The sequence below is a fragment of the Staurois parvus genome, unplaced genomic scaffold, assembly GCF_062004578.1.
Source record: "Staurois parvus isolate SC_StPar_1 unplaced genomic scaffold, SC_StPar_1.0 ptg000177l, whole genome shotgun sequence".
NCBI classification, from domain to species: Eukaryota; Metazoa; Chordata; class Amphibia; order Anura; family Ranidae; genus Staurois; species Staurois parvus.
Genome location: NW_028317973.1, coordinates 3,416,211 through 3,443,989, shown reverse-complemented (window position 1 = coordinate 3,443,989; position 27,779 = coordinate 3,416,211). Strand labels below are relative to the sequence as shown.

General features: G+C 40.0%; 1 protein-coding gene across 3 annotated transcripts in view; it reads left to right on the top strand.

Annotated features, from left to right (window-relative positions):
* The window catches only part of CDH23 (cadherin related 23), a 1,300,862-nt gene that overhangs the window by 512,381 nt on the left and 760,702 nt on the right, over positions 1-27,779 (top strand). For all 3 annotated transcript variants that reach the window (XM_089677099.1, XM_089677097.1, XM_089677098.1), the window contains exons 7-8: positions 946-1,140; positions 27,148-27,276. In XM_089677099.1, coding sequence (XP_089533225.1) covers positions 946-1,140; positions 27,148-27,276 — 324 coding nt within the window. The remainder of the gene's footprint in view (positions 1-945; positions 1,141-27,147; positions 27,277-27,779) is intronic.

Genomic DNA, 27,779 nt, shown 5'->3' with positions numbered 1-27,779 from the left:
CTAGTGGTTAAAGAGCGATATCCTTATCATTGCCTACTACATTATTTTGAGTATACTTTGTCACATGTTATGATGACATTGTGAATTGGATACTCTGTGGAGTGAGAGGAGCCCCCCCTCTTTGTGCATGTGGACTTTTCACTTGGGTATTAAGTGGAGGAAGAGGAGTTTATCACGTGTGAAAGAAGAATTTTCTAATAGGAGACATCTAAACTATTGGGTTTCTTTGACACAGAGACGCTGATTAAGAGTTGGACTATGTGTTTTTGACTTTTGGAGGGAGAAAGTATAATTTGGTGTCTGGGGTTTATTTATCACTTATTGTATTAGCATTTAGTAGTACACCGATACATTTACTTATTATACTTCCTATAATGGTACTTATTACGTACTAAAGGACTGGAGATTGTCAGAGCTGATATTTGTTATGAAGATATGTGCAACTGTAAGCTGCAGAACAGGTTTTACTCAGGTTGATTTATTATTGGTAGGGATTGGAATTATGCTTGAAAAGTGTTTTATAATAAAGTTTGTTCAGACTGTGGTGCTTTAGTAGATTCCCACCATTGCTGCCTATAAATTGTTTTACTTGGGAAAAAAAAAACAATCTGCATTTGCAAACGTAAAGATGTAATTATTCCCAAACTAACACCTATGTGAAACTGGGACTGACTCTAATTATAGTTGTTTTCGAAGGTAAATAGGTATATTCATTTTTCTAATAATGTATTCTCCACAACACAGCGGCAAAACAGTATCCCTGGCAACTGTGCCTATTTGCGGTGTGGAGGGTAAACAAAATTAGGTGATTTGCTGCCAACTGAGCAATAAAACATTTCAGCTTACATTACAAAGTAACAGGGTCAGTTTATTTATCTTCGCCATGTGAGTGGGTTAGTAAATTTCCATCTGTTAATCTTATGCTATGTTTTTTTGCTGTTCCAGAATACACCGGTGGGAACTCCAATTTACATTGTGAATGCAACAGACCCTGATCAGGGAACAGGGGGAAGCGTGCTGTACTCCATCCAGCCTTCTTCTAGTTTTTTTGCCATTGACAAGACCCGGGGCATTGTGACTGTGATGAAGGGATTGGATTATGAGACCACTCAGGCTTATCAACTTCAGGTCAATGCAACGGTAAGAAATGAATACCTCATGGAAGCCATTCTGTTCATACACTGTAGCTGCAGGAGCAGAATTAAACTGCTAATGAATCAATCATTTATTCACATCATTCAAATGCAGGTGGATAGGTCATTCTGGTGTAAAGTGTTGGGAATAACTGTGCATGATTTAAACCATTGTGCCTCTTACAAAAAGGAAAAAGAAAAGAATTTAAATGTAAAAGTTTTAGTTTGGTTCAAACTGTACTTAACAACTGCAGTGCTTTAAAACACTCTTTGTAATTATCGGGAAGCCAACATTATGCGGAATTGCTATCATCAGCTGCACACCAACTGAAATTTCAAATAAGGATGGCAGCAGTTGTGCCTGTACTGGCAGCTCAAACTAGAGGAAAGGAAAGATTATAATTGCAGTTTCATCTATAGCTTTGACAGGACCCTATTGCATGCAATTGTATCCTGGAGGAAATAATTACTGCTTAAAAAGTCAATTACAATTTCATGTATGCAATGGGGTTGATTTACTAAAACTGGAGAGTGCAAAATCTGGTGCAGATCTGCATAGAAACCAATCAGCTGCCAGGTTTTATTGTCAAAGGTTAAGTCCTCATGCACACTTGATGTTTTTACAGCTGCTGTTTTTGGCTTTCGACATTTCTTTCTATAGCCAGTAAACCCCCCAGCATGTTATCCTATGTGTCCATGCACACATAGACTGTAATCAATGTTTTTTGGCTGGGACGCTTTTTGGCTAGAAAAAAAGCCCAGGACTAGTGGATTTCTAGATGAGTGTTTTAGCTGTAAAAATGCTATAACGGTGAAAGACGTGGTAAAATGCTGCAAACTGGCGTTTTTGGCCTATTTTTTTTTACTCCCCGCGCCCCCCCCAATTTTTTTTGGTAAAAAAAATGCAAACACAGAAAAACACAGGAAAATGCAGCAAAATGCCAATGCAAAAACGCTAAAAAAGCTGAAAAACTCACGTTTTTAACATGACTTTACACAGCTAACGTTACCAGCGTTATCAAATGTCCAGTGTGCATGAGGACTAAAGGATAAGTTCACCTTTCTGAATATGTTACATCCATATTTAAGGTGTAGCAGATCCTTCTCCCTCCGATCCCCCCCCCCCGCTTGTGGCAGTGAGTTGGGGATCTTCTCCCTATACTTGCTGCCACAATTCAAAGTGTGCTTGGCCATGCAGGGCTCCGCCCACTTGGCCAGGTCTTTGTTTCATGTTCCTTGTGAATCAATGAACTACATGTACCGACAGCCTTTGCAGCTGTCGGCTTGTAGTTCTCAATGAACTACCACAGTGTTGTTGACATTAGAAGCTGATTGGCTACCATGCACAGATGTGCCAGATTTTGCACTTTCTAGTTTTAGTACATAAATGTCAAAGTGCCTGGCTACAATGAAGGGTAGCCAAGCCTCGGTTAAGAAAGAGTGCATTGCAAGCCCAATATGCCCAGCCTTCATGTGCACACTAAATTTATCCTAACATAAACACCTCTAGCAAATCTCACGGAATACTTGCAAACTTATTCAGAAAAACAGTTTAAGAAGCACAGCCCTAGGAGCAAATTACAGTTGCTATAGAGGCCAATCAGAATCCATCTTGCACTGGCATGACTTCAGGAAAATGAAGTCAGGGCGGTTGTTGGAGGTTGCTGTGTTATTTAGAACTCTCTGCCTTACAATGCTTATTAAGCTTCTGTGTCTTCCTTTTTCTTTTTGATGCTGGAGCAACAGGTGGGTTGACAGTTAGTGAACATAGCCTAACACAGAAGATTTATTAGCTCATGCACATTTCTGTTATCACCAAAATCCTATGGTATATGGAAATTTATTATGAAAATATATTTGTTTGGTAGAGACTATGCAACTGTAGGCTCTCTGTTAGTTGTGTACATTCATTTTTTTTCCCACCCAATAATTTGTATAATCCGTACTACACTACACCTTTTCAGCCATCAGCCATCTTATTTTTTTTAAAGATTTTTGCATGCACATTAAATACACATAAGCTGCTGAAATTTGACTGCAAAGTTTACCAGTAATAAGCTCTTAGCAGGAAAATCATAGATCCACTACAGCAATAAACTGCAAAGTCTTGAGATTATTTTAAAGATAATGTTCATGCTGTGCTATTGAATTTAGTTTAAATGAGTGCTAATCCCACATAATCAGCTTTGGCTGCAACTGGAAAGACACGATGTAGTGCTACAGAATGACCAGTTTACCAGTCAGTCACTAGCAAACTCAACATGTCTGCAATGAAAAGGACTGTGTCACAGGTGTTAAAAATGTGGTCCAGGGAAGTCGGACGTGTAAAATAACTAATGACATGTAACAATTGCTCTGGTTTTAGCAAGCATTGACCTTAGTTTTATGTATGAATCCTTGACCCAGGCCAAGGTTATGAGTAAACAATTGAGCTATGATGTATGGACAGCCACATATGTGAAACTTCTGCCGAATATGTGTGCCTTGTTACAAAGTTAGCACTAGTTGCATCTAAACCAGCCATTCTCAACCAGTGATCCATATAACCTAAGGGTTCCTCTAGAAATTGCTAGAGGTTCCTTGAGCTGTGGCTGATTAACTTCCCATTTGATGGTGCCTACATTGTTCCAGGGTTAATGCCACCTGGCAGACCCAGCACCATGACCCCACTGTAATAGGGGCATGCTTCCAAATGACCACCTATCACGTATCTGGTGTTAGAGGCCAATGGAGAGAGGGCTTCCCTTGCGGCTAAGTTCCAGAGTCCCCTGGATATGGGACAGCAGGAGTTGGGCCCAAAGTAGCACAGATCACCTGTAGGAGTGCTTGTCAGAGGTACACCCAGGAGCACAGCTGATGCACTGAAATGGAGTCTGCAGACAGGTGGTGCCCATGAGAGGTATGCAAGCCTTCAGGGAAACAGAGGATATCCATTAGCCAAGCCAGGGTCAGGTCAGGAGTCAGGCAGAGAAGACAGGTCCAAGAGCAAGCCAAATCGGTAACAGGAAATCACAATAGCAAGGGAACATGGACAAAGGTACTGGGGGCCAGAGATCAACTAGCAATTTTAGGGAGTAATGGGCCTCCTTGTAAAGGCTTTCTGGTTTTTCAGTTCTGCCAAACTGAGCCAATACGTTCGCAACTATGCGCCAATGCACATGCGTGTGCCGCCTCACGTCCGTGCGCCAATGCGCATGCGTGTGCCGGATCACGTCCGTGCGCCAATGCGCATAGATTTTCACCAATGTGCACTTCTTCGGCCATGCAAGGTACTGGCAGAAGTGCCAGGTCTTCTAGTACCTCTGCTGTGGACAGAGCCCTGACACCACCAATGTAAGGGGTATTTTTCCCATTGACCACCAATGAATTGGTTTAATCAGGGGTACCCTGAGACCTAAAAATGATTTCAAGGGTTCCTCCAAGGTAAAACAAAAGGAGAAAGGATGGTCTACACTAATAAGGGGCAGGAAAGATCTCCGTTATGAGGAAAAATCAACTGAACTGTATATATTCTTCCTTGAGAAGATGTGAAAAGAGAAAAATGATCACCTTGTATGAATACATACACTTCCCATTTGATGGTGTCTACATAATTTCAGGATCAATACCACTTGGCAGAGCAAGTGCTATGACACTAATGATCTTTTGGACTGTCTGTAAGAATGGCATTCTGACCATCACTGTAATGGGGGCATTGTTCCCAATTACTGCCAATTTAATTAGAATCATTCCAAATGACCATCAATGTAAGGAACATTTTTCCCACTGACCACTGATGAATTGGTTTAATGAGCGGTACCCTGAGATCTGAAAATTATTTCAAGGGTTCCTCTAGGGTAAAAAGATTGAGAAAGTTGATCTAAACGAATAAGGGGTAGGGAGAATCTTGGCTATGAGGAGAAATCACACTGAAAAACTGAAAAACTAAGAGGAGAATATGGAGAACATTGATTGCCTAATCACTTGATAAATGTCCCTGTCTAAACCAAAAATAGCCAAAAACCAAAATAGTCGCGTGAGTGGATATAGCCCATCCCATGAGACAAGTGGTAAATTGGACAGCAAACAATGCCTGTATCAGTCGTTACAATAATAAAAGACATTTTATTAATTCTTTGCAAAAACCATTTTGCAATGCAAGAAAAGTGGAAATAACACACTGTGCTCGTAATACAAACGTCTGGATGTCAATTATCCTATATGCATGTATTCCCCGTATGATGCTGTGCCAAAAGTTGGGGTATATTGGCTATCAATTGTGAAGTTATAGCACCACAAAGTCTACATGCATATAAGCCCCTGGTCCCATACACATGAAATGGATGTAATGGATGTTAATGAATAATTTCTATATCCCTGTGGATAAATGTAGCAGTAAAGCCAAGTGTCAATTTCACAGGTAGCCGTTAGTTATCCCATAGGTGGAAGTCAAAGTAGTCATGTATATCATCTGTAAATAGATTGAACACACAGCAGGATATATGGTCCTAAATCTATGTAATTCGGCTAGATATGATGACATATTGACCTGGACAATATGTTCGCACAATTGGTATCAACTGATGGTAATTAGGCAGTTCGAAGAGCGTTAGAACAGCACATTGCCAGTAACAGTAATGATTATCCACAACGCAGCAGAATATACATCGCCAGTATGTAAGCATGTAGGGGACAAGGACTCCACCTCTCTGTCCATCCAATGAGGGAGTCAGGTCCACAGAGGATATAGTATATTTATAGGCACACTAGACATATATAAATGTCCCAAAAGTGAACACAATTGTCCAACTGACTGCTAAGTAAGCAGTCTAAGTTTGTGCAGTCTGATAATCAGATTTCTCAGTAGTCACAGTGCTGTTCTAGGCAACAAACAGGAACAGTATTACTGCTTCGCAGCCATGATAATTTGCAGTAATATCCGTGTTCGGCATATATGTATTGCTAAAGAATGTCCAGGCCATGGTGTGGCAATTGTTTTTCCACATAAAAGCTGGCCGTTGCCATCACGGAAAGACCAAGGGACGTGAGGGTGTGACATCACTGACGCCTCATGACCTCAATGCGTTTCGCTTACGTAAAAGTGTAGCTTCATCAGGACAACATGCGAGCGGCTTAATTACTTAAAGAAGACATTGCATTTTTATACCTGACCAAATAGATAGTGACTAGTCGGGCAGTTATAACCCAGGCATTGGGTATCAATTGATCTTACTTTGACCCTACAACTATTCCAAGGTATAGATACTTCAAATGTCATTGCTAAATACCAATTCAATATCAGAATAGAAAAAATTAGTACAAATATCAAAAAATAAAGTAGAAAAGAAAAAGAATAAAAAAAGGAGAGGAAATCTAATAATAAAAGATCTAAGAAAGATCATGTTCAGCCTTATTCTTCCAACAAGACCTGGAGATTCAGTCCAGTATTGAGACCAAGTAAAACCAATGATCTCAATTTGTAAATCCACCATTTTTCTTTTCTAAGAAGTACTGTATTAAAGTCACCCCATCTTTGGGATAGCTTTAGGGCAAAAATACCCTTAATCTTAATTCCCTGCGGGCTACCTTAGGGGAATTTCCAAAAGTGTTTAGCAAGTGTTTTATAGAAACTTCAAATGTCATTGCTAAATTCCAGTTCAATATCAGAATATAGAAAATGAGTACAAATATAAAAAAATAAAAATAAAGTAGAAAAGAAAAAGGAGAAAAGGAGAATAAAAGAGTAGAGGAAATCTAATAATAATAGATCTAAGAACCATCACATTCAGCCTTATTCTTCCAAGAAGACCTGGAGATTCAATTCAGTATTGAGACCACGTGGAACAATCGATTAAATCCCTAATTTGGAAGTTATTTTCTCTTGTTGAATCCTGGAAGACATTAGTTCAGTCCACATACTGACAAATTTGGTATTTCCCACATGGGTACATTCTCCTTGTTCTAGGTTATTCAGAGAGCCAGTCACTTGACGGCATCTTAATAAACTCTGAGCCGATCCAAATGTCTCAGAGATTCTGTGCCCTTCTAGCCACCATTTGTGGATACTGTCCTACTATGGTGTTCAGTCCGGGACTATTAGAAAGTATTCCCCAGTGGTTTTGGAGTATTTCCCACATTTTATCCCATTGGGATCCAAAAGAAGTAATGAATCTTACTGGGCCACCTGGGTTATCTCCTTCCTTTACTGTTTTTTTGGTGAGGAGGCTGTTCCTATCATAGTTGGCCACCTTCCTTTTAGCTCTATATAGTTGCCTATGTGAATACCCCCTGTCTCAGAAACGGGCATAGCGATCCCTAGCCTCTCGTTTTTATAATCTGCATTCTTAGTACAGTTACGCTTAATGCGAAGGAATTGGCCCACCGGTAACCCATTTGTTAGCCAGTCTGGATGCTGACTGTCAGCTTGCAAAGCGTATTTGCTGCTGTGTCCTTATGATAGGTACAAGTCACTAGTTGGCCATCCTCTATCGACATAGAAAGGTCAAGAAAAGAGATCTGTTTGCTATCACAGGTATAGGTTAGATAAATATTTATATCGTTCTGATTTAAGTAGTTCATGAATTGACCAAAGGTCTCAATGTCTCCTCTCCAAAGAAAAAACACATCGTTGATGTACCTCAGCCACGTGTAAACATGGCATTGGTACGTTGAGGAGGTGTAAACATCTTGTTCCTCCCACATGCCAAGGTGTAGGCATGCGTAGGCTGGAGCCCATGGTGCACCCATAGAAGTACCTCGTACCTGTTGATAATATCTCCCAAAAAATTGTAAGAAATTATTGCTCAAGGCAAATTCCAGTAGGTCAAGGATAAATTCATTTTGATGAGCCAATTCAGGGAAATGATTGTTCAGGAAGAACTCAACAGCTTTTAATCCTCAATGATGGGGAAATGATCTGTAGAGTGACTCAACATCAATCCCTATCAACCACAGATCCTCTTCCACTTTTAGTTCAGCTATCTGGGCTAACACATCTCTAGTGTCCTGGACGAAGCACCTTAATTGGGATACCAAATCTTTCAATAATAGGTCTAAATATTTACTAACCCTCTCAACTGGTCCCTTGATCACAGACACTATCGGGGATTTGTTAGACTCTTATGTGCCTTTGGTATTAAGTAAAAGTTGGTATGTTGTAGTCCCGTACTTTAAGGTAATTAAATTCATGGTTAGTAATCGAAGCTGCTTCTTTAGCCATATTCAGTTTCTCGTTAGTTTTGTCCACCAGTACCGGGAAGGGATTCATATCCAACTGTTTATAAGTCATATGGTCATATAGTCATCACTTCACTTCCTTTAGATATATTGTTTCACTTATAAGGACTACATTTCCTCCTTTATCACGTCTTTTAATCAAGAGTTGCTTAGCTTTTCTCAGCTCAAGAAGTGCCTTCTGTCCCTCTAAGTTGTCATTGTTGCCTATAGTCCAGTCAATTTGTTTTAAATCCCTCTGTATTAGATCCAGGAAGAGGATGATCTAATGTCTAAATCTGGTTTTCTCTTGAGAGTGGTACTATATTCATCAGCATCTTCATTCTCCTCCAGCAATGATATTAATGTATCCAGCATCAGGGTATCCTGATCCTCACAAGGGAGGTCAGGTTCCATTGCTGGGTCTTTTTGGGTATACAAGGATCTAAAAAATACCTTACGTAAAAATAATGTTATATCCTTGTATTCCGTGAGTTCATCTATATTGCTTGTTGGGGAGAATGACATACCTCTTTGGACAAGTCTTATATGTCTCGGGGCAAGCGAGAAGTCGGATAACTTTTATATCCATCAGGGAAGCTGTCAGATCATCATCTATTTCTCCTTCCTTTGGTTCCTGGATCTCATCTTTCTGTTGTGTGTTGGTTTCCTTTTAAGTTCCCGTTTTCCACTTCCTGCTCTCCTCTTCCCTTGGGGGGTTCTAGGGGCCTCTCGGCTGTTTTTCTTCCCCTCTCTGGATCTAAAAAAGTCATTATTTTTGGATGGTATTGTCTTCCATGTCACTAGATGTTCTATCGCCTTCTGATCTAGAGGTAGACCTTGGTCCCTTTCATCTGGATCTACATCGTCCATGTCTAATTGTCAAGTCAAAAATCTTTCCTGTCTCCCAGTCTCTTAAGTCCCTATGGAACTTTGTTTGTTTAGTAATTTTCAAATTACATTGTGTCCTCTCAATCTCTTTCTTAAGAAGTTCATTATTTCTCTGGAATTCCTCCATATCCTTAAATGGTTCTAAACCAAGGGAATTTCCTCAATCGCTCTAATTAATTCCTCAAGTTGATTTTTCTCCTCCTCTACTCTCAATCCCATTACCGCTATACCATGATTGATACATAGTTCTTTCCATTTTGACAAGTACCTTTCATTGTGAATATGTTCAGATGGTACCACTTTAAGTCCCCCAGCAATTATTTTATATTCAATATAAGTTTCCAAGAAGGAAACATCCCATTTTCTATTTAGATGTTTAACTTGGAGTTTTTTATGTTCCTTAAATCTCTCACAAATTTCAACCTCACTCCCTTTAATCTGCGATTAGTCTTTCTGGAAGGCTGTACATAGCTCTAAGTCAATCTCATCTCCTAAAACAAACGCATTGGGTTAACCACTGACTGCACACGTATGTTGTGGTCATTAAGCACAGCGCCGTAAAATTACAACCTCAGAATGGATTCCAAGAATCCCAAAAACTACACTGAAAAACTGAAAGAATAAGAGGGGAATATAGAGAACACTGATTGCCTAGTTACTTGATAAGTGTTACTGTCTAAACCAAAAAATAGCCAAAAAACAAAATAGTCGCATGAGTGGGTATAGCTCAACCCATGAGACAAGTGGTTAATTGGATAGCAAACAAGGCTTGTATTAGTCGTTAAAATTATAAAAGACGTTTTATTAATTCTTTGCAAAAACTATTTTGCAATGCAGCAAAGTAGAAATAACACACTGTGCTCAGTGACCACAACATACATGTAGACATACAAACAAAATTAAAACCAATGTCATAATACATACGTCTGGACGTCAATTATCCTATATGCATGTATTCCCCCGTAGGATGCTGTCCCAAAAGTTGGTGTATATTGGCTATCTATTGTAAAGTTACAGCACCACAAGGTCTACATGCATATAAGCCCCTGGGCCCATACACATGAAATGGATGTAATGGATGTTAGTGAATCATTTCTATATCTGGTATATTCTATACATGTCATAGCAAACAGATCTCTTTTTTTGACCTCTCTATATCGATAGAGGATGGCCAACTAGTGACTCATACCTATCGTAATATACTGCAGCAAATACGCTTTTGCAAGCTGACAGTCACCACATAGATTGGCTAAAAAATGGGATACCGGTGGGCCAATTCCTTTGCAGCATAACTGTACTAAGAATGCTGATTATAAACGAGAGGCTAGGGATCTCTATGCTAATTTCTGTGATGGGGTATTCACATAGGCAACTACATAGAGCTAAAAGGAAGGTGGCCAGCTATCATAGGTACAGCCTCCTCACCAAAAAAAAAAACAGTTAATGAACGAGATAACCCGGGTGGCCCAGTAAGATTCATTAATTCTTTTGGATCCCAATGTGATAAAGTGAGGGAAATACTTCAAAACCACTGGGGGATACTTTCTAATCGTCCCGGACTGAACACCATAGTAGGACAGTCTCCACAAATGGTGGCTAGAAGGGCACAGAATCCCTGAGACATTTGGATCCGCTCAGTCTTTATTAAGACACTGTCAAAGACTGGCTCTCTGAACAACCCAGGACAAGGGGAATGTACCCATATGGGAAATGCCAAATTTGCCAGTATGTGGACAGAACTAATGTCTTCCAGGATTCAACAAGAGAAAATAAGTTCCAAATTAGGGATTTAATCAACTGTTCTACAACCAGGATGATCTATATGATCACCTACCCTTGTAATAAAATTTATATTGGCAAGACCAAAAGACAGCTAAAAGTGAGGATAGGGGAACATATTCGAGAGATCAAAGATAGAAACCCCTTTAGGAACACTTTAGGAAATTCCCCCAAGGTAGCCCGCAGGGAATTAGGATTAAGGGTATTTTTGCCCTAAAGCTATCCCAAAGACGGGGTGACTTTAATACAGTACTTCTTAGAAAAGAAAAATGGTGGATTTACAAATTGAGATCATTGGTTCCACTTTGTCTCAATACTGAATTGAATCTCCAGGTCTTCTTGGAAGAATAAGACTGAGCGTGATCTTTCTTAGATCTATTATTATTAGATTTCCTCTCCTTTTTTATTCTCCTTTTCTCCTTCTTTTTCTTTTCTACTTTATTTTTTGATATTTTTACTAATTTTCTCTATTCTGATATTGAATTGGTATTTAGCAATGACATTTGAAGTATCTATACTTTGGAATAGTTGTAGGGTCAAAGTAAGATCAATTGATACCCAATGCCTTTTTTAAGAGAATTACACCGTGCTGATATGGGTGGGAAAATCTATCATATAAAAGGAATAAGCTCCAAGAAACAGGGCCCTCCTATCCCTCTTGTATTGAACTGTATTTTTGCTGTATTGTCTCCCGTTATATTGTAAAGCGCTAAGCAAACTGTTGGCGCTATATAAATCCTGTATAATAATAATAATTAAGCCGTACGCGCATTGTCCTGACAAAGCTACGCTTGTGCGTAAGCGCAACACATTGAGGTCATGAGGCATCAGTGATGTCACTGGATGGACAGAGAGGTGGCGTACTTGTCCCCTGCATGCTTACATACTGGCGATGTATATTCCACTGCATTGTGGATAATCACTGCTGTTGTTACTGGCAGTTTGCTGTTGTAACGCTCTTTGAACTGCCTAATTACCATCAGTTGATACCAATTGTGCGAACATATTGTTCAGGTCAATGTGTCATCTTATCTAGCCGAATTACATGGATTTAGGACCATATATCCTATTGTGTGTTTCAACTATTTATAGATGATATTGTATACATGACTACTTTGACTTCCACCTATGGGATAACTAACGGCTACCTGTGGAATTGACACTCGGCTTTACTGCTACATTTATCCACAGGGATATAGAAATTATTCACTAACAATATTGGTAATATAGTAAACTTGCAAAAAAAGTTGTTCACTTTAAGGTCATTATAAATGATACAGAGGCACTATTTGTTCCTGGAGTAAAAAGGTTTAACTTCAGCATATGAACAAGGCTTCTTTAGACTAAGAGCTGAAAAATGTGGTTGGACTTCTACAGGAGCCTAGTTCCAGCCAATTCTGTAAATAAATTTTTTTTTAAAAAGCTGGATGTTTGGTTAAATATACATATTTTAACTGTCAATTACCATTTATCCAGTAAGTAATAACACTGTAGATTGTTGACCCCAAGAGTATCAGATTGCCTTATGAGATCAGTAAGGATTCTTTTCTATTGTGGCAAATTGGATAATGCTTAATGAAGGGTTTGTATTGCCTTCCTCTTGATCAGCTGCAGGTTCATGGTTCTGAGGATGCAGGTTTTTTATTTTACTTTTAATGTATATAATCTTTAAATCTAGACCGAGGTATAATGTTTAGTTAAAAATTGATGATAAATATGTATCAAGTATACAAAAAATATCCAGGACGAGTAAAACAAATGAAGTCAAATAAACTAGAACCCTCCGTAGGTGTAAATGCTACTTATGTAGAGCTGTATTAAATACCCCTAATAGATAAAAGTTATACGTATCATTGACTGAAAGTTTCTCTTTATTCATGTTATCACCTAAATAGGCTCCCTTTTCCACCTCCAAAATTGTTTATTTTACTTCTGCATCCTGGTGGTCATATAGGCAAAATAAGGAATGCTACGAACAAGATATTCCAAAAAGCTTAATTCTGAACTTGTTCCCAAGTGCTTAGACAGATGCCAGGGAACAAAGATACAGCTGCTTTGTAGCGGATGTGATACTGAGCTGTCTTGAAGGTTTGATATGCCTAGAAAGTCTCATACTGTCTGGTTTTAGAATGACATGGTACAACGCAGGCTGCAGTTCTCTGGATAAAAGGAACCCGTGAGAATAGAGAAATAGCTGAATGCACATGTTATAACACAATCCTCTTAATCTTCACTATTTAGTGACTTGAAACCAATGTGCAGCTAATAGCCTGAAACGCCTGAGCACCAGACCTGCATATCTGCTTCAGGTTAAAGTGTTTTGTAAACCCAAAATCTATTTTTCAGCGTGTTTGACATGTCTCACTGTATTTAGTTTTCATAAACATTTTTTGTGAATCTGTTACAAAGTTTCTTACCTTAAGATTCTTTAAGTAACAGCCCTTTCAGTTACAGGCTAACAACGTTAATCCGTTGCCTCACAATAAGAAACAGCATTGTCCGCCTGCCATGTGTGCTCCTCCAGTTGGCCGTTGGGCTGCCTATCAGTTCTGTCAGATAATCTATCCAATAGGCAGACCATAGGCCAACTGAGGGTACTTACACCGCAGGCCTACTATGGTGCTGCTAAATGTGATGTTAGCATTGTCAGCCTGTAATAGAAAGTGCTGTTACTGGCAGGATTTGTAACAGATTTTAAAAAATGTTTTACTTAAGAAAAATGTATACAGTGAAGCATGATGTGAAATGTATTGAAAAATAAATTTAGGGTTTACATATGCTTCTCCACAATGGCCAAGGGACCAACACTTCTAAAACAAGTCAGCAGTGGTTGCCTTCTTGTTTTATTTTAATAACAACATGAAACTAAGTAAGAGAGGCACCTCCATCTGAGTGTAAACCATATGTAATTATCATAAATCTAAAGAAAAGTAGTGCACTCACAAGATGTGAAGAAAGGAAGAGCATATCCTCTATAGGAGAGTAGTCACCTGGAAGATGGCAGAGATTGGCAGGCAAATGGCTTACAGGCGCAGAGTTTGGCTGGGAAACTGCTGTGTAGATGGAGAGAAGAACCGCTGTGCAGCAAGGGAACTGAAGTGCTGGAAGCTTGGCTTGTGTGGTGACTTATTGGTATCTTCAGCCTGCTGTGGCACACTTGGTTCTGATAAGCTATCATATCACTCTGTACAGGTGGTGTATTTCTGCATTTATAGGGCTCTGCCCCTTTGTCAGACCATAAGAAAGACCCTGGGTTTTACTTTTGTTACAGACAGGGGGGTCATGGAGGGTACATGGAGGAGAGAGGCCAGACAATGTGCAAGGTATCCCTGTTCATTGCATCTCCTCACAAATTGACCAGTATGATGGCCAATTTCTGCAACAATTCAAAGGCCCCCAGGACAGAGATAGCAGACTAAAGCAAAACACACACTAATATCCAAGCTGCCACCATCCACAAGTTACAGGCTTGTGAGGAAATTGTTCCTGGCCCTCCATAGTAATTACACTCTGCACTCAAGCAAACATAGACTTTCGCAAACCATACACACTGCTCTCTATAGCAGTTACTGGTTAGCTAAACCAGGCAATGTCACTTACAGAGCTAGTGCAAGCACTTACAATCTTTTGACACTAGCCACAGCTAAAGGGAGACTCTATCAAAATTTGGATAGCTGGTTACACATAGGCAGGTACTGTACATATCTCACATGCAGTCTGATGTACGTGTTTATGTAACAGCTACTTGATTGCCACACACTTCTGAGTTTCCTCAAGCTATTCTGTCTGGCAATGAGATCTGTCCCTGCCTATGGCACTGATGATACAGTACAACCACAGACACACCAGATGTGTGCATTCTTTAGAGCAATCAAAACCAGCTTAATCAATTTTATATTTAATATCCCCAGGTAAGCAGTGCACCTTACAAAGTGAGACACACAAGCACTATTGAAAAAAAAATCCGGGTCTGACTTCTAAACTGTGCAATACTTACTTCTGATCCTTGCACCCTTTCGCTCTGCACTGCTGAATTCTGCAGTGCTTACTCTTGACTAGAAATGTTCATTTAGTTTCATTACAATTAATTTTTTGAACGAAAATATAATTTTCAGAGATTCGGAAGTGTATGAATTTCCAACAACATAGTATCGAATGTCATTGAATCTGACAAAAGTTATAATGAAATAACAAATTAATTCATTTCATTTGGATGATGTCACATGATGCGATAGTAATTAGGGCCCATGGGGAAATTAATAAAATTTTCGAATTTGTTCAATGATTTGGATAATGAATAGATCCAAATATCATTCCATTCATTAATGCACATGACGCCAGTTGATATTGTTCAATCAGCTCATGTCATTTCTCTTGGTGGGTTGGACTATTGTCTCAAAATATTGAATAATTCCAATTAACATCTGTCCAAATCGATAATGTATCAAATATATAAAAATCTTCCGGAACAACTGCAAAATCCACCCAGACCAACAAATATCTCAAACGAATGCCAAAGATACGAAATGAATTCCGAAAACAGATTGGTTGGACATAACGAATATGATGAAACTAAATTCTTCAGTGTACGAAAGCATCTGAAATTAAATGAAACAAAAAAATTCCGGTGTGCACAGTCTACTCCTGACTCCTGTGCCCTGCATTACCTACTCCCGACCTCTGAGTTACATTCTACTGACCTCTGTACTCTGTGTTACTCCTAACCTCTAAACTGTGTGTTACATACTATTGACCCCTGCAATGTGCATTACATAATGACCTCTGAACTCTGCACTACATTTTACTGGCCTCTGCACTCTGCGTTACCAACTAATGACCTCTGAACTCTGCCTTAATCCTGCCCCATGCACTATGCATTTACATACTACTGACCTCTGAACGCTACATTACTAAATGTTGCCCTCTAAACTTTTCAAAACTTCTTTTTAATGGAGCCTTTTTAGGCTATCTCTTACAAAAATCTCTCTGGTGACACTCTGGTGACCATTGATTTCTTCCATGTTGTTCAAGTAGATCTTCATATCTCTATGGTTGCCTACACTTGTTTTAGGGTGTCCAGTGGGAGCACACATTGCTCTGTGGATTGCAAGCACACAAATTAAACATTTTGCTTTTAACCAACACTACTAAAAAGCTAAGCATGTTCAGAATTAACTATGGACAATTTAATGTTAAAATCAATGCAGACTTGTACTGTGCTTTTCAAAATGCTTATGAAAATAAGTAAAAATTTGATTCCGACCTACTCACTATTAGCTGGGTCATGCTGACTTCCAGCAGGTGGTGAAAACTAGGGATGATCCAAGCCTGCAATCATTGTCGTATTTACAGTGAGGCAAAAACTAGGGATGATCCAAGCCTGCAATCATTGGTGTGTTTACCGCGAGGCAAACAAGGTGTTTATGTCAGGGCCTGGACTTGAACCTGGGACCTCTACTGTGTCAGGCAGTAACTCTTCTCATTGAGCTACCTGGGATGCTGGACAACACTCTGCCTGATATATTGGACAATCCTGCCTTGTGCCTTGTTTTCTGATGAACCTTGAACTCCTTGCTCCTCCCATGAACTTCCTGATTTAAGCCATGTCTCTGCACTTTCTGGTTGCCAGATTATTGTGCCTTCTCCAGCCAGTATCTCGCTTGTCTCTCCTGCTGCCATCTATACCTTTGCTACCGGCCTTTGGCTTGTTCCTGGACTCCAATTCTGCCTCATCACCATCTACTACCGCTTGTTACCGACCCTTGGCTTGTTGACTGACTCCGCTTCTGCTAGATCCCTACCTGCTCTATCTGCTTCTGGATGCCATCTTGCTCGTTCCCTGGTGGAGTGATCCTGAGAACTACGACCTGGTACTAACACGCAGCTAAATCCATCTCCACCATTAGGAGCTCTGGTGTAAACCGGTTAGTGTTTAGACCCCGCACCTTAGGTGAGCCTGCGTCATTTTACAGGGTGACCTGCTGGTTTACCTATCCTTCTGGTTTCAGGTAAGCCTTGCACTGCTATAGCAACTGGTCTCTGAACCTGACCTCACACCATAACAGAATAATCTGGCCTAAACATGGAGGCCGCTATAGCAAATGCAATTGCTCCTTTCAGGCAGCAAATTTCAGAGCTGCAAGAGTTTGGTGTTATCTGCCAAGAAAAAATTTCCAAACTGCAAAGTGTAGTAAAGGGGCAACAGGAAGAAATCCATGCTCTGCAGAGACAATTGCTGGGCTTATGTTCCCGCGATGTTGCTAATACACGGATGCCCCTGCCACTCAAGTTCACTGGAGACCACCGCCATTACAGAGGTTTCCTTAACCAATGCCGCATTTATTTCCAGATGCAACCTGCTGCATTTAATTCTGAGAAACAGAAGGTATTGTTTGTTATAAACCTCCTGACTGAGTAGAGACTCCTAACAATCTCGAGGAGTTTATCCAATTATGCATTTGGATTGACCTGAGACTTACAGAAAAGAGAAAGGAGAGATTGGGAATGTTTGGAAGTAATGGTGGCATGCATTTTTCTGCTAATCAGTTCAGTCAGAAGGATCTAAACATTTCTCCAGATTCTAACACACCTGAACCTATGCAGGTAGATGCTATTAAGAAATCCATTTCTACTGAAGAGAAAGAGAGGAGACATTTGGAGAACTTATGTTTATATTGTGGGGACTCTGGGCATTACACAGTTAATTGTCCCAACAAAGTCAAAAGAACAATTGCTGTGACTGATGTTATACCGCCTGAACACATACAGTAAACTCAATTACCCAGTCTATCTCCCCATTGATCCATGAAGAAAATAAAGTTGGTTCTAAACAGTCTCATTTTGTTGTCCCTATCAAACTTTTTACTGAGGGCCGTGAAATTCCTTGTTCTGCTATGCTGGACTCTGGGGCTGGGGGAAACTTTATGGACATAAAGTTTACCCACAACATTATTCTCAGAAGAAACAAATCTGCCCCTATTGACATGGAGACGGTTGATGGTTCACCTTTATCATCACCCGTTACTCATGAAACCGTTCCTCTGGTACTCCAATTTAAGGCTGACCATTATGAGACCATCAGCTTTCAGCTGATTACATCAGCTAAATTTCCTGTCATCCTGGGCAATGCTTGGTTTTCTACCCATAATCCCTTCATCAACTGGGGAGCACGGACTATAAATTTTACATCCCCCATTGCGAGGAACATTGTAGAAAACCATACAAGGGAGAGGTGCAGCGCTAGCTGAATAAATATGCACTTAAATGCTTATTAAATATACACTAATATAAATCAATAAAAGTGCTAATAAAGTGCAAAACAGTGACTAAATGGTAAGTATAGTCCATAGCGTGCTCAAAAATCCAAGAGAGTCCTTAAAGAGCTCCAATCCCTGGATTCGTGGATGAGGTGATAAAGATAAGAATTGCGCACTCACCAGATACGCAATTCAAGTGCGCATTTAAAGCTGACAATCTCAGGGTCCTCATATGGATCTGGTCAGATCTGGTCACAGAAGCCTCTCATCACCTTGGTAGTGTTTTCCACACACGGAAGAAAGGGCCGCTCTGCAGATGTAAAGGACTCCCACCAGATACGCAATTCAAGTGCGCATTTAAAGCTGACAATCTCAGGGTCCTCATATGGATCTGGTCAGATCTGGTCACAGAAGCCTCTCATCACCTTGGTAGTTTTTTATAAACGATATATAGATGACATCTTGCTCTGAATTTTAAGTACTGTCCACATGGAAAATTGTAGAAAACCATGTTGTACAAATTCTCTACCAATCTGGGAATCACAAGTTGATATGGTAACTACAAAGTCATATGACAACCTGCCTCCACAATACCATGAGTTTCGAGACGTCTGTGATAAAAATAATGCTGATTAATTACCCCCTCATCGTCCATACGATTGTCCCATTGAACTACTTCCAGGACCTGAAATACCATTCAGCCACCTTTTTAATTTATCAGAACCTGAATTAAAGGTGGCTTGATGAGAATTTGGAGAAGGGCTTTATCAGACCCTCAACATCTCCTGCAGGGGCAGCCCTGTTCTTTGTTGAGAAAAAGGACTTCACTTTGCATTGATTTTAGGGGATTGAATAAAATCATAGTTAAAAACCGTTACCCACTCCCTTTAATTGCTGAAATGTTGGAAAGACTCCGCTCTGCCAAAGTCTTCACAAAACTTGACTTAAGGGGGGTATATAACCTTGTACGCATGCGTCAAGGAGATGAATGGAAAACTGCCTTTACAACCAGATATGGACACTTCGAGTCCCTAATTATGCCTTTTGGCCTATGCAATGCTCTCGCGACTTTTCAGCACTTCATCAATGATGTTTTTTGAGATTTGTTGGACCAGTTTGTTATTGCATATCTGGGCGACATTCTCATCTTTTCAGACAACCTGGAGGAGCATCGCAAGCATGTCTGCACTGTATTCAAAAGGTTAAGGATGAACTGACTTTACATCAAACTGGAGAAATGTGAGTTTGAACAAACCCAGATCCAATTCTTGGGATATATCATTTCTTCAGAAGGAGTGAGCATGGATCCTGAAAAGATCAAGGCAGTGGTGGATTGACCTTAAGGAAATACAACTATTTGTTGGATTTGCCAACTTTTTATAGGAAATTCAAAAGAAACTTCTCTAAAGTAATAGTACCAATTACACAGTTGACAAAGGCGTGCCCTTTGCATGGTCAACTGAGGCGCAAACTGCTTATTGTAAGCTAAAGACTCTTTTCACTTCTGCACCAATATTGGTACATCTTGATCCTGAGCTACCTTTTATTGTGGAAGTGGATGCCTCAGACTCTGCCGTGGGAGTGATTATTTCTCAGCGAGGAGGAGAAAACATACAGCTTCATCCCTGTGCATATTTTTCTTGCTTGATGTCACCAGATGAAAAGAATTACGAAATTGGGAATGAGGAGTTGCTGGCAATTAAGGAAGCTTTTTCCGAATGGAGGCATCTGTTGGAAGGGGCTAAGCATTCTGTGACTGTCTTCACTGATCTATCCGTTCTGCCAAGAGATTGTCTTCTAGACAAGCACATTGGTCACTGTTCTTTTCCAGGTTTAATTTTATTATCTCATATCGAGCTTGGTCAAGAAATGGTAAGGCTGATGCCTTATCATGGATGTCATCTGGGCCACTCCAGGAAAACAATAAATGCACAATCCTGCCTCAAAAGAACTTTCTAGGGGCCACAAGTCCTAAAGCATTCTTGAATCTTCTTAGAGGGGTATGAGAATGACCCACTCCTCAATCATCCACCTAAGGACATTAAGCTGGCTTATAAGAATGGCCTTTGGATTCAAGGAAATCATCTTTACGTACCTGAATCTGTTCGGGTGGAAGCTCTCAAGTTGGTTCATGATTCCAAACTTGCTGGGCATTTTGGAGTTTTTAAGACTGAAGAACTTTTATCACGTTCCTTTTGGTGGCCGGGTTACAAGAAAGATGTCAAACGCTATGTGGCCTCATGCCTGACCTATGCACGCAATAAAACTCCCCAAGCCTCTTCTTTGGAATTGCTTCAGCCACTCCCTGTTCCATCAAGACCATGGGGGTCTATTTCTATGGATTTTGTGGTTGATTTACCTCCCTCAAAAGGAATGACCACTATCTTTGTAGTTGTCGACCGTCTCACAAAAATGGCCCATTTTGTTCCAGTTAAGGGGGTGCCCACTGCTGAACAAACTGTAAAACTGATGGTTCAAGAAGTCTTTAAACTGCATGTAATCCTTGATGATGTGGTGTCTGACAGAAATGTGCAGTTTACTTCAAAATTCTGAAAAAGTTTTTTCCTCAGCCTTAGCTGTTACAATCAATCTGTGCTCTGCTTTTCATCCCCAGTCTAATGGTCAGACTGAGAGAACCAATCAAACAATGGAGCAGTATCTTTGATGCTTTGTCACTTATCTTCAGGATGACTGGGTGGACTGTCTTCCCACTGCTGAGTTTGCATACAACAATTCTAAACATAGTTCCACTTCTCAAAGTCCCTTTTACTTAAACACTGGTTATCATCCAGTTTTTATTCCTGATCTCCCTATCACAACTCCAATTCCTGCTGTTACCAACAGACTAACTAGGAGATTCAGGTGAAATTGATTGAGACTTTGAGGGAAGCTCAGGAATGTTACAAAAAGGCCGCTGACAGACATCGGAGATCACTTCCTACATTTCATGTGGGTGACAAAGTTTGGTTATCAACAAAAAATTTGAAGGTTCATGTTCCATCTGCTAAGTTGGGTCAAAAGTTTGTGGGTCCTTTTCAGATTTCTGCCCAAATCAACCTGGTCACCTTTCGTTTAAAACTTCCAGACAGTATGAGGATTCACCCTGGTTTTCACATATCACTACTCAAACCGTTTAATGAAAATCCTTTCTCTGGAAGAATTTTTCCACCTCCTCCACCCGTTGAGGTACAGGGTGAAGAAGAATTTATGGTGGAGAAAATTCATGATACCAGCATCTTTAGGAACAAATTACAATATCTGGTTCAATGGGAAGGATATGGGCCAGAAGAAAATTCTTGGGAGCCTGAGGAGAATGTTCACGCCTCTGAATTAACAAGAGACTTCCACCAGAGGTTTCCTCACAAACCTGGCCCTAAGACATCCAGAGGATGTCCTGGGAGGAGGGGAGTACTGTCAGGGCCTGGACTTGAACCTGGGGCCTCTACTGTGTCAGGCAGTAACTCTTCTCACTGAGCTACCTGGGATGCTGGACAACACTCTGCCTGATCTATTGGACAATCCTACCTTGTGCCTTGTTTTCTGATGAACCTTGAACTCCTTGCTCCTCCCATGAACTTCCTGATTTAAGCCATGTCTCTGCACTTTCTGGTTGCCAGATTATTGTGCCTTCTCCAGCCAGTATCTCTCTTGTCTCTCCTGTTGCCATCTATACCTTCGCTACCAGCTTTTGGCTTGTTCCTGGACTCCGATTCTGCCTCATCCCCATCTACTACCACTTGTTACCGACCCTTGGCTTGTTGACTGACTCCGCTTCTGCTAGATCCCTACCTGCTCTATCTGCTATTGGATTCCCGTAATCAGTAAGTGAGCGCTAAAAGTCACTATAGCCGCTGAACACCAAAAAGGCACCACACAACCTCAAAGAAACTACATAAGCAAAGGGTGCAGCGCTGAGAAATCATAAATAATGTATATAACATATACAAATGTATTATTAAAAATAAAGTGCTCAAAAATTCAATAAGTCGTGACTCGGTGTGCTCAATAATTACTATTGAAACTACACATAACACACCATGGTGCATGTAACAATAAAGTGCAAAGATATAGTCCACACATATATTAATCCGTGTCACTGCGCCATGACTGATCAATAATGATTATGAGTGTACAGCCCACAATATCCCAGTGGGTAAGGTGCTAAGAAGATCACAAGGATCCCTGTGGTATATCCGAAAGGTGATAGTATCCAAACTGGTAAAAGACTGGGCACTCACCAGATGCACAATCAGTATGCGCATGTAAGAGATACCCCTCTTAAGGTTAATCTGGGATTCCCTCTGGAATGTGGTCTGGTCTGCTGCAGTTGTCTTCTCACTCAGTTAACAAGCATGGCTCTATTCTCCTTATACGTGGCTCTTTGTAGTCCACTCTATGCTACCAATGTCAAAGCCCCTTGACTAACCCTCTCTGCGGGTGGTGGCGAAGGCTGGTGGGGGGGTTGTTTTGGAGCCAGGGGGGGGCTTGCTGGTGGTGGGTGCCAAATTTTAGGAGCGGCGGGAGCCGAGGGTGCTGGTGGTGGGGCGCCCAATTTTAGTGTTGCCTAGTGCAACACAAGAACTAAATACACCAATGCCTGCAATACAATGTAAAATATACAGAATTTGTCTACGGTAAAATTAACATGACAGAAGGACAGAAGTGAAATGAATTCTTCCAGGAAACTTTGTGTCATAGAGTGTTTCTCAGGAGTTGATCCTTCAGCAATCGACAGTAACTGTCTAGAACAGATTCTCGGTTCAGCTGGAACCTGTGATTAAATAGCGATACAGAGCACAAATTTACTGTCATTACCTGACACCACAACACAGATATTAAAGGCAATCTCCGATCAGCACATCCCAGTATTTATACTCATCACATGGCACCATGCAATATATATTTACTGACATTGCTCGGCAGAGAAGAATAGATATTAGGATGACAAGATATTTCCATTAACAATAGAACGCATCTAACTGATTGCACATCTATTAATTCTTCAAAGCTTGAAGGATGCACCCAGAAGTTTGCACAATACTCAGAAGTAATGTTGGAACCCATCAGCAAATAATTTTCTATTAAAATGGAAGATAAGATTTTAACACACAGACAACAGCAACTTTTTGACCACTAGTGCAGAAACATAATCAGAAAATAGAATGTTACCATAGTATAAATTGTGTGCATTACTATGTACAAGTAACATTTATACTTCAAATTTTAATATGTAATAAGAATATATTATTTTTAAAGCTTAGTGGTAGTTATTGGTGGCCACACACAAGTCAGTATATGACCATTTACTAATTAATTTAATTCAACTAGGCTGATTAAATGAGCAAAATCCAAACATCTCTATTTGATTGATTTAGTGAGCTCTTGATTGATTTTGACTAAAATTTTGTGGATCATTTCTGATCAATCTAACAAATCTGCATGATATCAGAGAACAGATAATACCAGAGATCTAGTAAACACATGTTTTGAACAAATCCTTAATGTGACTAATAGATCGTATTTTTAGTCAGTCGCAAAGTGTGCTGCATTGTAAGATATTTTCACCAATGATTAAATACTTGTTTGCATTTGCTTACACCTACATACATTACAAATCAATACTTGTATAGATCATCAACATGCAGTTTTTATAATGTTGAAAAGCCTAAATTAATATGGTTATTCACGAATGCGCATATATATATATATATATATATATATATATATATATATATATAGTGTGTGTGTATGTACAGTTGCAAGAAAAAGTATGTGAACCCCTTGGGATTACGAGGAGTTTTGCATGAATTGGGTATAAAATGTGCTTTGAACGTCATCTAAGTCACAACAATAGAAGAACACAGTCTGCTGAACATAATACTACACAAACATTAGATGTTGCCATGTTTTAATTGCACGTAACATGTAACATTCACAGTGCAGGGAGGAAAAAGTATGTGAGGCCCTAGCTTAATGACTTCTCCCAGAGCTAATTAGAGCCAGGAGTGAACCAACCTTGACTCCAATCAGTCTGATGATATTGGATGTGTTGCTGACAGCTGTCCAGCTCTTAAAAAACACACACCTGTTTTGGGTTTACTGGTTTCAAGAAGCACTGTCTGATGTGAACCATGCCTCGCAGAAAAGAGCTCTCAGAAGACCTACGATCAAGAATTGTTGAGTTGCATGAAGCTGGAAAGGGTTACAAAAGTATCTCCAAAAGCCTTGATGTTCATGTGTCCACGGTAAGACAGACTGTCTACAAATGGAGAAAGTTTAGCACTGTTGCTACTCTCCCTAGGCGTGGTCGTCCTGTAAAATTGACTGCAAGAGCATAGCGCAGAATGCTGCATGAGGTAAAGAAGAATCCCAGAGTGTAAGCTAAAGACCTACAGAAATCTCTGGCACATGCTAACATTTTTGTTGACACATCTACAATAAGGAAAACATTAAACAAGAATGGAGTACATGGGAGGACACCACGGAGGAAGCCATTGCTGTCCAAAAAGAATATTGCAGCACGTTTGAAGTTTGCAAAAGAGCACTTGGATGTTCCACAGCACTACTGGCAAAATATACTGTGGACAGATGAAACCAAGATTGAGTTGTTTGGGAAGAACACACAACACTATGTGTGGAGAAAAAAAGGCACAGCACACCAACATCAAAACCTCATCCCCACTGTAAAACATGGCGGAGGGAGCATCATGGTTTGGGGCTGCTTTGCTGCCTCAGGGCCTGGATGGATTGTTGTCATTGATGGGAAAATGAATTCCAGAGTTTATCAAGACATTTTGCAGGAAAACATACGACCATCTGTCCGCCAACTGCAGCTCCGCAAAGGATGGGTGATGCAACAGGACAATGACCCAAAGCTTACAAGTAATTCAACAAAACAATGGCTGCAACAGCACAGAATATGCCTTCTGGAGTGGCCCAGTCAGAGTCCTGACCTCAACCCAATTGAAATGCTTGGCATGACCTTAAGAGAGAGATTCATACCAGACATCCCAAGAATATTGCTACACTGAAACAGTTTTGTGAAGAGGAGTGGTCCAAAATTACTCCAGATCATTTTGCAGGTCTGATCTGCAACTACAGGAAATGTTTGGTTGAGGTTATTGCTGCCAAAGGAGGGTCAACCAGTTATTAAGTCCAAAGGTTCACATGCTTTTTCCTCCCTGCACTGTGAATGTTTACATGTTATGTGCAATTAAACCATGGCAACATCTGATGTTTGTGTAGTATTATGTTCAGCAGACTGTGTTCTTCTATTGTTGTAACTTAGATGACATTCAGAGCACATTTTATGCCCAATTCATGCAAAACTCCACGTAATCCCAAGGGGTTCACATACTTTTTCTTGCAACTGTATATGTGTGTGTGTGTATATATATATATATATATATATATATATTATTTTATTTTCAAAAGTTTCATTACGATTTGCCTGCATGTCTTGATAAAATTCTATACCCTTAAAGAAAAGTATTATTAAGATGCACCATTTTGGTTTATCCTGATCACTATTGTTCACCTAAGATAAGTTACCGTAGTCGGCAGCATCCTGAGCTGCTCTTTCCCCTTTCCATTCCACTCACTTAAAGTGATTGTAAAGGCTTGTTCTTTACTTACTTGCTATGTGCAATGGTATTACACAATGCAGCCCTCAACCTCCATTTATGGGGTCCCCTAATGTTAGCTCCTCCTGTTCTTGGTGTGCCACCACAGAAGACCACCTCCTAAGGTCCTACACCTGTGGGCTCCTTCCTGAGCTAGGCTTTGTGGGGTTTATTTACTAAAGCTGGAGAGTCCAAAATCAGACTCCCTTCTGCATAGAAACCAATCAGCTTCCAGGTTTCATTGCCAAAGCTTCATTAAACAAGCTGAGGTTAGAAGCTGATTGGTTTCTAGGCAGAAGGGAGTCTGATTTTGGACTCTCCAGCTTTAGTAAATAAACCCCAGTGTGTCCATAGACCCCCTACTCCCTCCTCACAGGATTTGATTGACAGCAGCAGGAGCCCATGGCTCCAACTGCTGCCACTGAACTGTGAATGCAGTGAGAGAAGAGAGGTGCTGCAGATGGGCACAGCACTGGATCAAGTGAGTATTTAGGGGGCCATACATATTCTGGGACTTTTTTTTGCCATAATGCAGGGAAAGTGTTAAGGTAAACAATGTCAAGCCTTTACAACCACTTTAAAGGATAAGTTCCCCTTTCATAACATGTTACACCCATATTCAGGGTGTAACATGGTAATATGTTATGAATAGACCGGCCCCGCTCCCCCACTTTGACAGCTAGTGGGTGATCTTTTCATCTCTAGCTGTCAACATTTTAAAAAAATGCAGCTGTACAGGGTTACGCCTGCCCAGCCGCATCACTCATTCATAGTCTTCTGGGAATGAGAAACTACAAGTCCTGACAGCCTTAGAAGCTGTCAGCTAGTAGATCTCAATGGTGTGGAGTGGCGTGGCAGTTCATTGATTCTTCCTGTCAGTATATCTGTTTGCTCGTACATCACATACTGGCAAGCAAATATACTGACAGGTCTGCAGGAGACCTCTATGGTAGCAGTGATCAGCTGATAGCTGGTGCAATGCTTTACAGCTCCTGCAACAAAAAAATAATAAATGCAGGTTTTTTAAATGTGCATTTATTGTTTTTTAGCAAAAGGTAAACTTATCCTTTAAGCATAAAAGCTGTATACAACTGCCATAATATAGAAATGCTCAAGGGGCAGCCAGATTGTGCATGTATGACAATGCCTCTTAAAGTTCTATAAGAACCATTTTTTTCTGTTACTCAAAGAACAATATTGACTAGCAGCAGTAATACAACAAATCTATTGGATGAAGGTCATGTAACCCATTGTTTTTCGTGTATTTTTTTCTAGGATCAAGACAAAACAACACCCCTTTCAACATTGGCCAATCTGGCCATCACAATTACAGATATTCAGGATATGGATCCAATTTTCATCAACTTGCCTTATAGCACCAACATATATGAAAACTCTCCTCCGGTAAGAGTTTTTCATGTATTCTAAAATTGTTTGTATTATAAAAAATTATGCTTTCTACAGTTTTGCCTAAAACAAATATAGAGTGAGATGCAGATCATGTCAAAAATCTTCTAGAAGCAGAGGTCCTATCCAGATTAGGAAATATTTACAAAGCTGGTTTTATGTGTTCTTAGCCAGTGCATAAAAATTCCAGACCTCTCAACTTACTGGGTCATTTGTTAACAAACTTAAAGAACTTTTATATCTTGAATTGCTTGCTTTGGGAAACACATCTTCACTGAGAGTAAAAATACAGTATATGAAAATCATAATATGCTGATATACAGGGCTATAAATAGATAAAAGGTGTGTGAGTTCAGCTGAAGTCCATCTAGAATCATTCTTTTAACAGTCAGCTTCCCTTGTCCCCTTGAAAACCTGCAGTGTTTCTTTTTTTACTTAAAGTGTAACTAAAGGCAATTTTTTTTACATTTGGATAGTGTAATCTGAGTCATATTAAGGAG